This window comes from Eptesicus fuscus, chromosome 12 (assembly GCF_027574615.1).
Source record: "Eptesicus fuscus isolate TK198812 chromosome 12, DD_ASM_mEF_20220401, whole genome shotgun sequence".
In the NCBI taxonomy this organism is placed as follows: Eukaryota; Metazoa; Chordata; class Mammalia; order Chiroptera; family Vespertilionidae; genus Eptesicus; species Eptesicus fuscus.
In genome coordinates, this window is record NC_072484.1 from 1,433,302 (window position 1) to 1,448,855 (window position 15,554).

The window sequence follows — 15,554 nt, forward strand, 5'->3', positions numbered from 1 at the left end:
TCAGAAGCATTAGATTTTATTTGGGGAAACAGTGGCTGCAGTGTGCTCTGGTGGATGAGCGAGTGGGCAGCAGCGCGCCACCCTCACCGACCCCTGCAGCCGGTGGGCAGGGTGGCTTATGGAGCACCAGCCTCTTAGCTGCCACCAATCCGCAGACAGAATCTCCATGGCCTAGCTGGCCAGGCCCCCAGGGTTCTATGTGCTGACAATAGGCTGGTGGTGCGTGCAGGCCCAGCAGTCTCTCTGCTCCCTGCAGGGACAGCGCAGGGGGGACCCGGCCCATGTCCTCTCGGAGCCCGGCCACCATCAGCTAATAACTCTCTGCACAGATGAGCGTCAGAAGCTGCGTCTCCGGCCGGATATTGGGTGCATTCAGTCGTGAAGCCAATGCCATGTTCAGCTCCCAGAGCTCGGCGCAGTCTGAGGACAACAGGGGAGGCGCCGCATTGCTCAGATGGCGGCATCCGACAGAGCACGTTCCTGTCCCCGGCCGCTCTGCAGGGCGTGGGGACAGCCAAGGACTCGCAGGTCCAGCGTGACAGTCGCTCATGTGTGGGCTGGCGCTTAGGAACCGGACCAATGCCTCTGGCTCGGATCTGGCGGTGCTGGCTCCCTGCACACAGGGCAGCATGGCTCCTACTACTCAGGGGGTAGTTCAGGGACAAGCCCATCTCAGGGGCCGGAGAGCAGGCCGAGGGCGCGGGAAGCACCGGGAGCAGGCCGCCGGGGCCTTCGAGGTGGCCCGAGCTGAGTGGGAAGGTGCCACCTGTAGCTCCCACCGCAAAGAGCCACATGCTACCACCTGAACAGCTGGTGGCCCTGCGCCAGGCCGGCGGCCATGTGCTCGTCATGCAGCTCCTTGATGCGCAGCAGCAGCTCCTCCAGGTTCTCACCCGTGACCGCCGACAGGGCGACGGCCTTCCCGCCCAGGTGGGCCTGCAGCGCGGGCAGGTTGGCTCGCGCCTGAGGGAGGTCAATCTTATTGGCGACGATGGCGTGGGGCCGCTCAGACAGGCCTTGCTCGTACTTCTCCAGCTCGTACTTCAGGTCCTCGACTTGGGTCCAGGGCTCCGGCACCGCCAGGTCCACCACGAACAGGAGGAAGCCGCAGCGCTCGATGTGTCTGAGGAAGGCCAGCCCCAGGCCTCGGTTCTGGTGTGCGCCTCGGATGATGCCCGGCACGTCAGCCACTGCGGGAGACAGAGCAGGGGGCCGGGCCACCTCCGGCCCGTTCCCCGAGGTCTAAGACTTTCCTTTCAAGGAACACCTTAACCCCAAGTCAATCGAGTTACTGTCTCGGTGACTCATCAGGCCAATTGCCACAAAGACATTTCAGGTTTGAGTTTCACAGATGCTTGGAAATATTTGGGTGACAGGCACAGTGACAGATCCATCTAATAAGGAATATTTATTCACTGGAATTACACATTCCAGTCTTTTTGGCTTCAAAAATGATTTTAAAAGGAGGACCCAGCTCTCTGTAACCCATTAATAATTTGATTACTGATAGATCTGATCACAGAGTACCTGGCGAACGGAAAGTGCCACAGAAACAGAGCTACCTACCAGCGGGCTTGCTATTTTTAATGGGTACGTTATCTTCTGGGAAAAGTTTCCTCATCTCAGAATGGTAACGGGAAAGCTTTACAATCACGGCAGGCTCCATGCCTGGCACTGCTGAGTTCCCGAGAGGAAGGGAAGTAGCAGGAAGGAATAGCCTTCCCAGGTCAGAAATTTACGTTCTAATTCCTGGTTGCACCCACAGACCTTGGGGTCGGAAGAAAGTGTCAACCCTAACATGGCCACAGAATCACAACTGTTAACTATGGAAAGATGATGCTGCTTTTCAGGCAGGAAGCTGCTTGCTAACGGTTCCGAATGACCCACCTCACAACCCCCACCTTCGGGAGGTCTACCTGCTACTTGCTGGTGGTCCTCATAGTGCACAATGCCCACGTGGGGGTTCAAGGTCGTGAACGGGTAGGCAGCCACAGCGGGCTTCGCGTTTGAAATGGCCCGGAGAAGCGAAGACTTGCCTGCGTTGGGGAATCCGACCTGCAAGACAGGGGGATGTGCTACCATTTCCTCCATCTGGGACAGACAGAGATCTGGATGAGTCTCAGAATTGGGAACCACACAGGTGAGGGCCCAGCCCCTGTTCAAGGTCACAGGATGCCAAGTGGGGTGAGTTGCCCCTCTCCTGCAGGCTGGTGGCATGCCCCACCCACTAGAAACCGCTTTTCCACAGCTCAGTGTGCAAAGCACCCCCTCCTCCCACGGGGCTCTCAGTGATACCCACCAGGCCAGCGTGGGCCATGGTCTTGAGCTCCAGGAAGAGTTCCCGCTCCTGCCCGGGCTCCCCGGAGGTGCAGGTGACGGGCGCGCGGTTGTCATTGGCCAGGAAAAAGCGGTTGCCCTTTCCTCCTGCGCCCCCCAGAGCAGCCACATACTCATCCCCGGGGTGTGAGAGGTCAGCCACAACTTCGTTTCCCTCCTTCACTAAAGTGCCCATGGGGACCTGAAAAATAATGCAGCGTTTGTGGGGGAGCAGGAAGACAATGGCCAGACCAGGTGTTTTGTTTGGGAGGGGGTGCAGGGCAGGACCCAGAGAGGAGCCGTTCCAGAGCCACTGAGTTCCAGGAGAAAGGTCCCAGCCCTCCAAGGATTTCACGGGGCTGGTGACACCCCAGTGAACTGTGCACACAGCTTTTCAAACAGTGTTTCTAACCCATGAGGTGAGCTGAAGCAGCAGAAACGCTGAGCTAACGTGAGAACAGCAGTGTTCAGAGGGCCCGAGGGTGGGCCAGGATCCCCCTGTAATGATTTTGAGACTTAAAAAAAAAAATTCTCACCAGAGGAGTGAGGATATCTTTTCCATTGATTTTTAGAGAGTGGAAGGAACAGGGGGTAGAGGGGGAGAGAGGGGGAAGGGGGAGAGAGAGAGAGAGGGAGAGGGAGAGAGAGAGAGAAATATTGATGTGAGACAGACACACAGACATATAGATTGGTAGCCTCCTGCTCGAGCCCCAACTGGGGCTGGGGACTGAACCTGCAACCAAGGTACATGCCCTTGACCAACAATCAAACCCGCAACCCTTCAGTCCGCAGGCCAACGCTCTAACCACTGCGCAATCCTGCCAGGATGATTTTGTAACTTTTTGAACAGGTCATACAGCACATGGTATACAAATCAGTACAAAGTTCAGGCTGGGGTTTGCTCTGTGGGAGATGGCTATGTGGTTCAGGCCACGGGCCCCTGTGGACCACAGCATGGAACCTTGGGGCAGGGCATGCTCTGCAGCTGGGGCTTACCCGGACGTAGAGGAGAGCACCATTTCGCCCGAAGCAGTTTTTACTGCCACCATCTTCTCCATCAAAGCCCTGGTACTGGGACAGGACTGAGGACAGTGACTTGAGTTGTCGGTCGACTAAAAGAGAAAACCTACAGGTTCCTTTGTGTTAAAAACAAAATCGGGCCCTAGCTGGTTTGGCTCAGTAGATGGAGTGTTGGCCTGTGGACCAAAGGGTCCCGGGTTCAATTCCAGGCAAGAGTTCGTATCTCGGTTGCTGGCTCCTCACCCACCGGGCCGATTGGGGCTTGTGCAGGAAGCAACCAATCGATGTGTGTCTCTCACGTCAATATTTCTGTCTTTCCCTCTCTCTTCTACTCTCTCTAAAAATCAATGGAAAATTATCCTCGGGTGAGGATTAAAAAATAATAATAACTAAAAATAAGCCCTAGCTGGTTTGGTTCAGTGGACAGAGCATCAGCCTACGGACTGAAGGGTCCCAGGTTTGATTCCAGTCAAGGGCACATGCCCGGGTCGCAGGCTCGATCCCCAGTAGGGGTTGTGCAGGAGGCAGCTGATCCATGATTCTCTCTCATCATTTATGTTTCTCTCTCTCCCTCTCTGAAATCAATAAAAATATATTTTCAAAAACAAAACAAAAAACTAAAAATAAAGTCTCCATAACAATAGTGCCAACAATAAAAATAAAATACAAGTCTACTTTAAAAAAAATCGGCTGCATATTGTTAACTTTCTTTTGTCTAGTTCAGGAACATTAGGAATGCACATGGAAACAGAACAAAGCCATAGCAGAAGTTACTAAAGTAGCAAAGTGATATTTTAAAAAGCTATAAATTCTTGATCTTCTTTCAAAAAAATAGTACAATTTCTGAAAAATTCAAAATTACCTATACTGTTATCAATTTTTAAATAGCTACATTTTATTAGTTGCGAATGTTTCCAATTTAAAAGTAGTTACATTTTATTGTTCAGATTATTTACCAAGTTTCCAGTTTTCTAGCATCTGTGCTCAAAAGGTGCTGAGTAATCAATACCCTCCCAGCACTTGCCTAGATGGTAACATACATTTACCCTCTATCTTACTATAACGTTAGATTTCCTGATAGTGAGATATCTCTGTGTACCTGAAATTCTTTTTAAACCCCACTATCCAAGTTGGGTTTTGGTGCATTTTTTAAATGTAAACATTCACATAATTTAACAAAAATGAGGTCCATACATCAACTTTTGAATTCAAATTCCTGTCAGGATGAGAAGGTGGAAACTTTCTGCCCCAACATGTGCAGACACAGCGGTCCTGCCCAAGCTGCCCCTCAGAGCACCTGCCTTTCAGGATGATGTGGCCACCGTTGCCTCCGTCGCCACCATCGGGACCCCCAAACTCCTTCCGGGGCTCACTGTGGAAGCAGCTCACCCCGTCGCCTCCGTGGCCCCCTCGGACAAGCACCCGGCGATGGTCCACAAAATGCCTTTTCTGCAGAGAGCACAGATCCGGTTCGTCACGAATGCTGCAATCCTCTAGCCAAGCAGCCCCGGGGCACCTCTCCTACCTACGTGAGCTTTAAAATGAGAGGTCAATGATGCGACTATCACTAACTCTCCTAAAATGCAAATATAAGAAACAGTTCCCGGCAGACGTGCGAAGTGGCCGGTAAGGGAAACACACTCAATGACAGATCAACGTGCCCAACTTGTTTAGAAAATATTCCTGAAACAGAGTGTCGTCTCAGCTTCTGCACACAAACACATCGCTAAGGGGCATCTTCTTGGTCTGACTGGACAGGGCTCCTTTGCAAACTCAGCGACGCAGGGAGAGCTCCTATGGGAGGGTGCGTTCTCTCCAGGTCTCTTCAGTTCCAGCTAAAGAACCGAAACCAAGCAGGTGACTGTTGAATAGCTATTGGCTCCGACAACGTTCTCAGTCATGGCTTCTCAGCTGTCCGAGAAGCCATGACTGAGATGCCACCGGCAGGCCGTCCTGTCCTGGGAGTCCACCTGCTTTCTGCGCTGTGTGCAGACAGACTGGCCAGCACCCGGCCCTCCGCCAGACCCAGGCATCTGCCCCTCCACCTGATACACAGATTGGTTTTTGTTTTTTTTTTAAATATATTTTATTGATTTTTTACAGAGAGGAAGAGAGAGAGGGATAGAGAGTTAGAAACATCGATGAGAGAGAAACATCGATCAGCTGCCTCCTGCACACTCCCCACTGGGGATGTGCCCGCAACCAAGGCACATGCCCTTGACCGGAATCGAACCTGGGACCCTTGAGTCCGCAGGCCGACGCTCTACCCACTGAGCCAGACCGGTTTCGGCCCTGAGAGTATTTTAGACAGTACATTGATCCTCATGTGGAGGATATTAGGTCCACTTGGAATCTGAGGAATTGGACAGATTGTTTTTTTTTAAGAAAACACAAATATTTTCAGATTTTTTGGCACCACCACATGGAAAAAACATGAATTACTATTTTAAAAACTTAGCGTATAATTTTGCTGTATGCCAACATCAAAATCCATCCAATGGATGCCCAGCTGGTGTGGCTCAGTGGTTGAGTATCGACCTATGAACCAGGAGGTCATGGTTCAACTCCCAGTCAGGGCACATGCCCGTGTTGTGGGCTCTATCTCCAGTGGGGGGCATGCAGGAGGCAGCCAATCAATGATTCCCTCTCATCACTGATGTTTCCATCTCTCTCCCTCTCCCTTCCTCTCTGACATCAATAAAAATACGCAACCAGCACGTGGAGGTGAAGCCCGGCTCCATTTCCCCGCTGGGCAAAGACAGTGCTACGGTCACGGCTCTGAGCACCGGCGCTTCTCCAAGGAAGTTCTGCTGACCTGGAGCCCGCTTAGGAGGAAACGAGGTGGGGCTTTTCTTGAATTAAAGTAAAGCCCACTCCTGTTTGTTTTTCCTCGTTCATGTTTCACATAAGTTTCATTTCATCATTTTCAAGTGCTATCTGTGTCCCTTCAATCAGATCATCAGGACAGATGGAGACACGACAACGAGAACTCACAACACCTGTGAGAGGGAAGCTTCAGATAAGTTCCTTCCCGGTCAGAAGTCTCACCAGTTTTTTCTCGGAGAGCAGTTTCTTTCTGGAAGGTTCCTTGGCGCAGTCCGCAGAGCTGAGCGAGAGCAGCCGGGGGGCAGTGTGCTGCAGGAGGAGCCGGCCGAGGGCGGCCTGTGGGGCCAGAGTCCAGCGCCCCAGGCCCTCCAACACGCTCCATGGTCCTGCAGAGAACAGCCTCCCAGACATCATGGCTCCCTAACAAAAGTCAAATTGGCTAAATAAGGTCCCTGGTTTACACGTGAACTTCAAACAAACTAAAATCTCATGCATGTTTTTGGAACAAATAAGTAAGCGGCGGGCTATGACTTTCTCCCCTCACTTGCCATGCTGGACCCTGAGTCACAAGGAGTCATGTGACCCATTGGCCTACATGCTACCTGGGGCCAGGTTTGTGTACACAGGGTTTGTCATCAAACCTCTCTCGACCCTGGAAACACTCCCCCATCGAATGCAGTATCTGCTAATGAAACTATGACAGGAAATCGGAGCCTAAAATAAAAACTCCTGAAAAAATTAAAGCACCCATTTACGCAAATGCTGCGCTATTATCTTGTGCAGCTTAAATGTCAAACTGGAAATGAAACAGCTCTTCTAACTAAGCCAATAGGTAGAAGAAGTCAAAATCAAAATATTTTGACCCGAGTCATCAGCCAAAGTTTATGGGATGCAGGTAATGTAGTGCTCAGAGGGGAACTTACAGTTGTCCCTCCTTCCCATCCATGGGGACACAGGCCAAGACCTGATCCTTGGAGAGTACCAAACCCTATAGATACTATGTTTCTTCCTATATATACATACATACATACCTATGATAAAGTTCAATTACTAAGTCAGACACAGTATGGGGTTAACAACAACAATGATAAAACAAAGCCAATGTAACAAAATGCTGTAATACGGTCATGTGATGTGGTGTCTGGTGGTGTCTCTGTCTCTGTGATAACCAAGGCGGCTACTAAGTGACTAATGGGAAGTGTGGAGCTAGAAAAAGGGGCGGGACAGAAAGAAACAACAGCAAAAAATTTCATCACGCTGCTCAGAACAGGGTGCAATTAAAACTTATGAATTGTTTATTTCTGAAATTTCCATTTAACATTTCTTTTTAAAAAATATATTTTTATTAATTTCAGAGAGAAAGGGGGAGAGGGAGATAGAAACATCAATGATGAGAACCACCGATCAGCTGTCTCCCAGGTCGACGCTCAATCACTGAGCCACACTGTCCAGGCAGCATTTAAATAAAAAAGAGAGAGAACCAACTCTATTTTTAAACAATATGTTTTTATTGAATTTTAGAGAGAGATGGATAGAGAGATAGAAACATCGATGAGACAGAAACATCATGGATTGGCTGCCTCGTGCACACCCCATACAGGGGATCAAGTCCACAACCCGGGCATGTGTCTGGACCAGGAGTGGAACCAATGACCTCTTGGTTCCTGGGTTGATGCTTATCCACTGAGCAACCCTGACCAGGCCTCCATTTAACATTTCTGAATGTCAGCTGACCTGAGGGGTAGCTGAGACCTCGGAAAGTGAAACTGGGTAAGTGGGCGGCCACCATAGCTGTAAGTGCTTCTCTTAGTAATGAAGAAAGGGCTAACAAGAGTGATGTGAGGTTCAAGTCCAGAAACCAGAAAGAGAAAAGCAAAGTAAACGGAAGGAAAGAAATAATAAAGACCAGAAACAAATGAAACAGAAAACCGGCAACGGAAAACGCACGGCAGCCCTGACTGGCCTGCTGAACACACACATGGAGAACCCGCTGGGAGAAGATGGCCATGCAGTAAGGGAGGCACAAGGAGCACCAGGCATGGCTGCTGCCACCCGGGACACCTTGACTTTGGACTCCTGGCATCCAGACTATGAGAGAACCAATGTCTGGGTCTTGGTTTCGGCGGCCCTATGAAACTAAGACTGATGCCCAGCTCCACAGCTGACGGGATGATTTCCTTGTACTTCCGTTCTTCGCAAAATGGGGATCATAACTGGTACTTAACCTTGTAGGATTGTGAGGATTAAATGAATTAATGGTGTGAAACCTAATCTTCTATAATAATAAAAGCATAATATGCTAATTAGACTGGACATCCTTCCAGACGACCTGCCCAACGAAGCAGGGGCTGAGAGGGAAGCCTGGGTCCCAGGTGCCTGCTGGCAACCAGAGGGAAGCCCAGGTTGGGTCCTGGGTGCCGGAGGGAAGGTGGTGCTGGGAGCCGGGGGAAGGAAGGCTTACTCTTGCACAAATTTCGTGCATCGGGCCTCTAGTAACAATAAACACTAGCCCTAGGCGGTGTGGCTCAGTGGCTAGAGCTTCGGCTGGCAGACTGAAGGGTCCCAGGTTCAATTTCTGTTCAGGGCACATGCCTAGGTTGCAGACTCCATCCCCAGTAGGGGTTATGCAGGAGGCAGCTAATCAATGATTCTTTCTCATCATTGATGTTTCTATGTCTCTCTCTCCCTCTTCCTTCCTCTCTAAAATCAATAAAAATATATATTTAAAAAAATCAATGGAAAAATATCCTCGGATGAGGATTAACACACACACACTAAAATAAACAATAAAAATAAATAAATAAAATATAAGCAGAGTGGACAAACTCCACACGCTAGAGGAAGTAAGAGGACAAAAACCACATGGCCAGGAACATCAAAAGTGTCACCCGAGCCCTGGCCGGTGTGGCTAACTGATTAGGGCATCGGCCTGCGCACCAAAGGTTCTCAGGTTTGATTCCTGGTCAAGGGCAGGGCACATACCTGGGTTGCAGGTTTGATCTCCTGCAGAGGCAACCAATCGATGTGTCTCTCTCACAATGATGTTTTTCTTTCTCTCTCCCTCCTCCTCCCCCCTCCCTTCCACTCTCTCTAAAGATCAATGGAAAAAATAATATCTTCGGGTGAGGATTACCAAACAACAGCAGGCATCAAAGGGCAAGAGAACACCAAGGAGCCACTTGTGCCTCAAACTCAGCAAGTTCCTGAAAGATGCACCTCACCACAGAGACACAAGAAGAAATAAAAACCAAACAAAAAACCCACAGAGAAAACAGAGAACAGAAAATGTCAACTACCCGTAACTACTAACGGAGTGGAATTTGTTATTAAAGAACATTCTCCATAACAAAACTCCAGACTCAATTTCCCAGTCAATTCCATCAAACACCCCAGAAGTAGTAACAGCCATCTCACATGAACCTTCTCAGGAAACAGAAGAGTGAGACCACACCCAAACCATGGCCTGAGGCCAGAGAAGCCCCAGTACCCAGATCTGACAGGACAGAAAGGAAATGATCATGAACAGAGGCAAACAATCCCGACAACGTTGTGTCCAGCTGCGCCCTGCACATCAATCAATTGTATTCTTATATACAAGCGGAAACACTAGTTACAAAAAGTTCCGGACATAAGTTCAACGATAAACATTCGAAACCCCTGCCTCGCTCTCTGCAGGATTCTATCCTTGGCACCTTTCAGGAATTAGGTCATCTAGTCCTCAGAACAATTCTGTAAAGAAAAGGAGGAGGCTGAGACAAAGTAAAATGACACACCCCAGGCCGTAGTGCTGTAAGCTGGGACAGGCACAAGTGGAGTTGAAAACAGGTTGTTAAAGGAAAAATAACAACTCACTGACCACCAACCCGGCATGCAGCTAAGCCCGCTGGCAAGCGATGCCACCTGTGCCGAGGTGGCAGAAACCAGGCTTCCCCGCCCTGGCGACATGGAACCTAAAATGGATGCAGAGAAGGTGAAGTGTGGCAAAGCCAACCAGAAACCTGGCCGCCCAGCCTGGCCTAATCTGGAGTACATCCCCCTTCAGCCCTTCGATTTTCGTTTGGAAAACCCCCTGAACCAGTACCTGCCAGGTGAGCCATTCAGCTGTGTCTCACACTGTTACTTGGTCTTCATTTTCCTTCTATGCTGTACCTGCGCTATCCAGAAAGCTACCCATTGGCCACATGTGGCTAAGTTTAAATCAATTAAAAAATTTGAAAATGTAAAAACTCAGTCATTCAAGCCACATTCCAAGCACTCATAGCCACGTGTGGCCGGTGGGCGCCAAACTGGACAGCACAGATGGGAACGTGTCCGCCTCAACACATTTACCGGGCCAGGTGAGCGGAGGACAAAAGATGAGACTGTGCGTACAAAAGCCCTGATCCAAGTTGGACGAACTTTGATTCCAGGATGGGGCTTTAGAAAGACTAGAGAGCCCAGCCGATGTGGCTCAGTGACTGCCACCCATGACCATTCCTGGACAGGGCACAGGCCTGGGTTGCAGGCTCGAGCCCAGTAAAGGGTGTGCAGGAGGCAGCTGGTTCTCTCACCATTGATGTTTCTTGCTATCCCTTGCTCCCTCCCTTCCTCTCTCTGAAATGAAGAAAACCTTTTCTTTTTTTTTAAAGGAAGACTGGGGAGTCACTCAGCAAGGGCTACGCTTCAGATATAGCTACTCTGTTCCCTAAAGTGTAAAGTTCAGTTCTACTGGGCCATGGGAACCTCTGCTAAACCTTGTACGGAAATTTTCATATTTATTCCTTACAATAACTGTATGAGCAGGTACCCTGTTTGCTTTTCTTTTCTTTTCTTTTTTTTTAATATATTTTATTGATTTTTTACAGAGAGGAAAGGAGAGGGACAGAGAGCTAGAAACATCGATGAGAGAGAAACATCGACCACCTGCCTCTTGCACACCCCCTACCGGGGATGTGCCCGCAACCAATGTACATGCCCTTGACCGGAATCGAACCTGGGACCTTTCAGTCCGCAGACTGACGCTCTATCCACTGAGCCAAACCGGTTTCGGCCCCTGTTTGCTTTTCCAGACCCACTTTCCATCCTGCTGCTTCAGGGCCCTGCCCTTGGCTACCCTGGTCTCTGGCAGAGGCTGGAGCAGCAGGAGGCCAGGAGGGTGACTTCCCTGCCCCCCTCAATCCCTAGACGGCACTGCTGTCTCCGGTAACTGCCCCTCCCCTTCTGCCTTGGTGTCTAGGGGTGGAAGCAACTCCAATGTCACTGCTCCAGGTTAAAATACCACTTCTACCGTTTCCCTACTCTCCCTTTATTTATTCTTTTAAAAAATATATATTTTATTGATTTTTTACAGAGAGGAAGGGAGAGGGATAGTTAGAAACATCGATGAGAGAGAGAAACATCGATCAGCTGCCTCCTGCACACTCCCTACTGGGGATGTGCCCGCAACCAAGGTACATGCCCTTGACCAGAATCGAACCTGGGACCCTTCAGTCCACAGGCCGACGCTCTATCCACTGAGCCACACCGGTCAGGGCCCTACTCTCCCGTTAGAAACCTTCTTAAGTTATCCTATGTGATGGGGCCATGATTCCTGAGCTTACATTTTTAATGCCAGTTTTAAAGCAGGAGAGGCTGGGGCTCGGACGTGAAGCGACTTGCCCAAAGTCAGTGTCCTCTGGCCTCACCGGCAGGGTGCTGGGCCTGTAGTCACAGCAGGATTCTTCGAAGTGAAGTATGCACACACCACCATTTCCCAAGGATAACTTCAAAGGAACCAGTGTTCCGCTTCTTAACTTTTGCCTTGTTCTCTTCGCTTAAACAGACCTGAGCGCACACTTGCATTTAGAAGCATCGCGTTCTGCCTCCCCTTCCTCCTTTCCGCGGGGCCCTCTCCTTCACAAAACACAGGCGCCGTGCCTCTGCAACGCCCCATCCTCGCCTGCCGACGGTGTGAGCACGAGACCTCTGCCCACGGCCACAGAGTGGAACTACTACACTCGCCTCCCTCTGCACAGGGCGGCCGTGGGAAGCGAATTCACTGGAAACCCACCCACCGGCGAGCTGCACTTGCAGTAACTCTAATGAAATGCTTATAAAAACCGGTGTGTGCTGACGTTGTTCTGTGCCACAAACAATTACAAAGAAGCATCCAGAAGACAATGTTTAGTATTTAGGTCCGTGCGTCAAAGGAAATATCGGAGCTCCTTAAATTGGGTGCATGATCGCGGGGACCAGAGGAGCTGGCAGCCGTTCGCCGGCCCCGCTGGAGGGTCGCTCGTGCGCAAGTGCGCGTGCCGGACTCCCGGCCGGCTTCCCTGGCGCCCGCGCTCACGCCCGCGGCGACTGTCCCGCTACACACAGGACGCGGGTGGACGGTCGCCTGGTCGGCGCCGCTGTCCCGCTTACGGCCTCCTCCCTCCTCCCGGCGCCCCGCCTGGGCCTCCCGAGGCAGCGGCCTCCTCGCCCGCACTCACCTACTCGGAAGGGCTCGTCACTTCCGGGGCCGCGGCCGCGGCCGCGGCGAATTCCTTCCGGGGACCGGCCTGGACTGCGCACGCGCAGCGCCTCCCCGCGCGCAGAAAGCCGGCGCGGTGCGGGTTCCCTCCAGCCTCCGAGCACCTACTCAGGACCCCGCCTCGACCAGCCTGTCTCTACGGCTTCTCCGTCGTCTTCGATCAGGGTGTGGTCCAGGTGACCTCACCGGCCCCTCCCCACCGCATACCTGACCTTCACCCTCTTCGAGCATCCCCCTCCGTCCACTGTGGCCGGAGCTCCAGTGACCGTGGGTTGTCAGACTTTACAGGACAGCCTGCCCGGAGGTGGCCCATTGGACAGAACCCAGGTAACAGGTTTCCCAGGAAGTGACTCAACATGGAGACAGACACCTGGGTCCAGGTACAAGTCATGGAGCATCCCACTAACGTCATGAAAACTCACTTTTTAGAGTGACTTTTGAAGAAACAGTTTATTAATTACACCAAAAGCATAAACAATTTATACACCAAACTCCGCCGCCGGCTGGAAAAAACACACAATAAAGATGACCTCCAAAAAAAGTCCTGTGCTCACAGATAAGATGAGTTTGACCTGTTCAGTAAGTAGAAATGAAGTAATGGCTACACATTTTTAAATGGAAATGAAAATGGTCTTCCATTTTGGGCAATTCTGAGCAGGTGCCCAATATTCAAATATATATATATGTTGGCAAACTCAGAGGCCCACTTAGGCTCCAACAACAGGAGCACATGAAGGCTTCCCTGGAGGTCCTGGAGACCATGCACACCTTGATGTGATTCCCGATTCTCCACATGAGTTCTAAGTACTTTCAACATCTGTGGTCCCAGAACAAACCCCAATGGGGGCTGAGCTTTTGCACACCAATATGAATTTGTCGGCACTTCTGAAAATTGCGGTCGTTTTTCAAGTTCAAGACCTGCTGGGTGTCAGGGACAAAGGAGGCAGGACGAGCACCCATTTCCACGTCTCCCTCTGCATCGCACTGACCTGGAGAAGTAGTCACAAAAACAAAGCCCACCCACCACACTGCACAAACAGTTCATTTTAGCCTAATTTTTGCAAACATTCATATCACAGAAGAGAAAATATTACACAGCTAACGACAACGAATTGCTGGCATCACTATTTCCCTACAATGTCACATAAACACAGACAACACATTAAATCAGGGATGGGAACCTTTTTCCTGCCAATGGCCATTTGGGTACTTATAACATCATTCACAGGCCATGCAAAATTATCAACTTAAAAATTAGCCTGCTACATTTGGTCAAACATTTAATTAACTCACCCCTAATTGCCTTGGCAGGGCCAGACCAAATGATTTCTCGGGCCTTATACAGCCCTCAGGCCAGACATTCCCCACCCCTGCATTAAATAAACATTCTGTTATTACTCCTTAAATATATTAACACCAAAAATCATGTATAAATAAGGAAATAAATGTACAAACTATTTCACAAAGTGCTTTTTAAAATATATACACAACATTCAAGAAATTCTTAATGTAAGACATTTCAGTTTGAAGTTTCAGGATAACTTTCAAGTGTCCTTTTCTTTCAAAAAAGTATTCATTTAAAAAAGCCAACCCTAGACACATAAAAGGCATATTCCCAGGATGGCAAGAAATAAAAATAACCTAGTTTCACTGTTATCTAAAATGTTTAACATTTTCAATGGGAAATTTTAGTTCCTGATTGAGTCTACAAATTAGTTCTATGACAACTGTCAGGAAAGAACAAAACAAAATCAAGGGAGATGACATTGCTAATGTCTGTGTCATTTAGCAAATAAGAACTCTCATCTCTGCCCTAGCTGGTTTGGCTCAGTGGATAGAGCATCAGCCTGCGGACTAAAGGGTCCCAGGTTTGATTCCTGGTCAAGGGCACATGCCTGGGTTGTGGGCTCGATCCCCAGTAGGGGATGTGCTGGAGGCAGCCAATCAATGATTCTCATCATTGATGTTTCTCTCTCTCTCTCTCTCTCTCTCTCTCTCTCTCTCTCTCTCCTCCCTTTCTCTCTGAAATCAATAAAGAAATATTAAAAAAAAACTTAAAAAAAAAAAAGAACTCTCATCTCAGTCATTTAATATAGATATGTATTTTTAAGCCCTTACCAGTGTTTAGGGGTTTTTAAAACAAATATACCTCTAAAATAAACGCTTCTATCTTAGTATAGCTGATGTATCAAGAATTGGATATTTTTTGTATTTTCTTGGTTGTTCTTGGAAATGTCAGCATTCATCCAAAGATGTTTTTAAAGGATTCACAGTAAAAGCAGGTATCACCCAAGTTAAGATTGATAAAATGTCAATATTACTTAGTGAAATGCAGGATTTTTTCTCTGACCAGACTTTTCCAAGTGAGCTATCTGTAATGCCTGCCCAGAATTTAAATAGGATTTAACGTCCTGGTAATGTAAAAATTATTCACATTTCTCTACGTAAAAACTTTCCTTTTCACTAGGAACACCACAATACCTTCAGTGGGGTTCTTTTTAAAAATGAGTTGTAAATTTCAGATGTCCCTAAAAGAAAAGGAATGCTTGCTTGGAGATCTAAACAAGCAGGTCCTGGAAGAAATAACATAAAACGAACAACTTGCCAACTGTGTAGAAAATTTGGTATCACTATTTTAAGCTATAAATTTAGAATGGGGCACATTTAATATTCAACCCCCCAAAATGACCATCAGGTAAACATGGGCTGCAGCCCAAGCCATGTCAGAGAACCTCCTCTCTGCCCGTTGGCACTGCTCCTGGGGTTCGGCTAAAGATGGCTGCCTTCATGGACTCGTATCTGCAGCACAGTCACTGACCCTGCTTTACATTTTAAAAGGAGAGCATGTCACTTTTGGATAGATGGAATCAGCGAGAGACAGAGGTGGAATCAGCTCCGA

At 49.1% G+C, this 15,554-nt stretch overlaps 1 protein-coding gene across 4 annotated transcripts; it reads right to left on the reverse strand.

Moving 5' to 3' along the window:
* On the reverse strand, window positions 1-12,641 carry MTG2 (mitochondrial ribosome associated GTPase 2). 4 transcript variants are annotated; one of them, XM_054724182.1, is made up of 7 exons: window positions 12,615-12,641; window positions 6,385-6,582; window positions 4,638-4,785; window positions 3,313-3,428; window positions 2,300-2,518; window positions 1,917-2,055; window positions 1-1,190 (listed from the first exon to the last, which is right to left on the reverse strand). In XM_054724182.1, exons 2-7 carry the CDS (start codon window positions 6,574-6,576, stop codon window positions 796-798), a joined length of 1,209 nt encoding a protein of 402 aa, XP_054580157.1. In that variant the 5' UTR covers window positions 6,577-6,582; window positions 12,615-12,641; the 3' UTR covers window positions 1-795. The 4 variants fall into 4 exon arrangements, with proteins under 4 accessions (XP_054580157.1, XP_054580156.1, XP_054580159.1 ...); XM_054724181.1 differs by lacking the exon at window positions 12,615-12,641 and adding an exon at window positions 11,885-12,604; XM_054724184.1 differs by lacking the exon at window positions 12,615-12,641 and adding an exon at window positions 11,742-11,954.
* Between the last annotated feature and the right edge of the window lie 2,913 nt (window positions 12,642-15,554).

What these genes read in the sequence shown, in the direction of transcription:
- MTG2 (XM_054724181.1), bottom strand. An exon ending in TGCTCTCCGAGAAAAAACTG is followed by an intron (nt 4,786 to 6,384) that starts GTGAGACTTCTG and finishes TGCTCTCTGCAG; the next exon opens with AAAAGGCATTTTGTGGACCA. An exon ending in TGGCCACATCATCCTGAAAG is followed by an intron (nt 3,429 to 4,637) that starts GCAGGTGCTCTG and finishes TTTCTCTTTTAG; the next exon opens with TCGACCGACAACTCAAGTCA.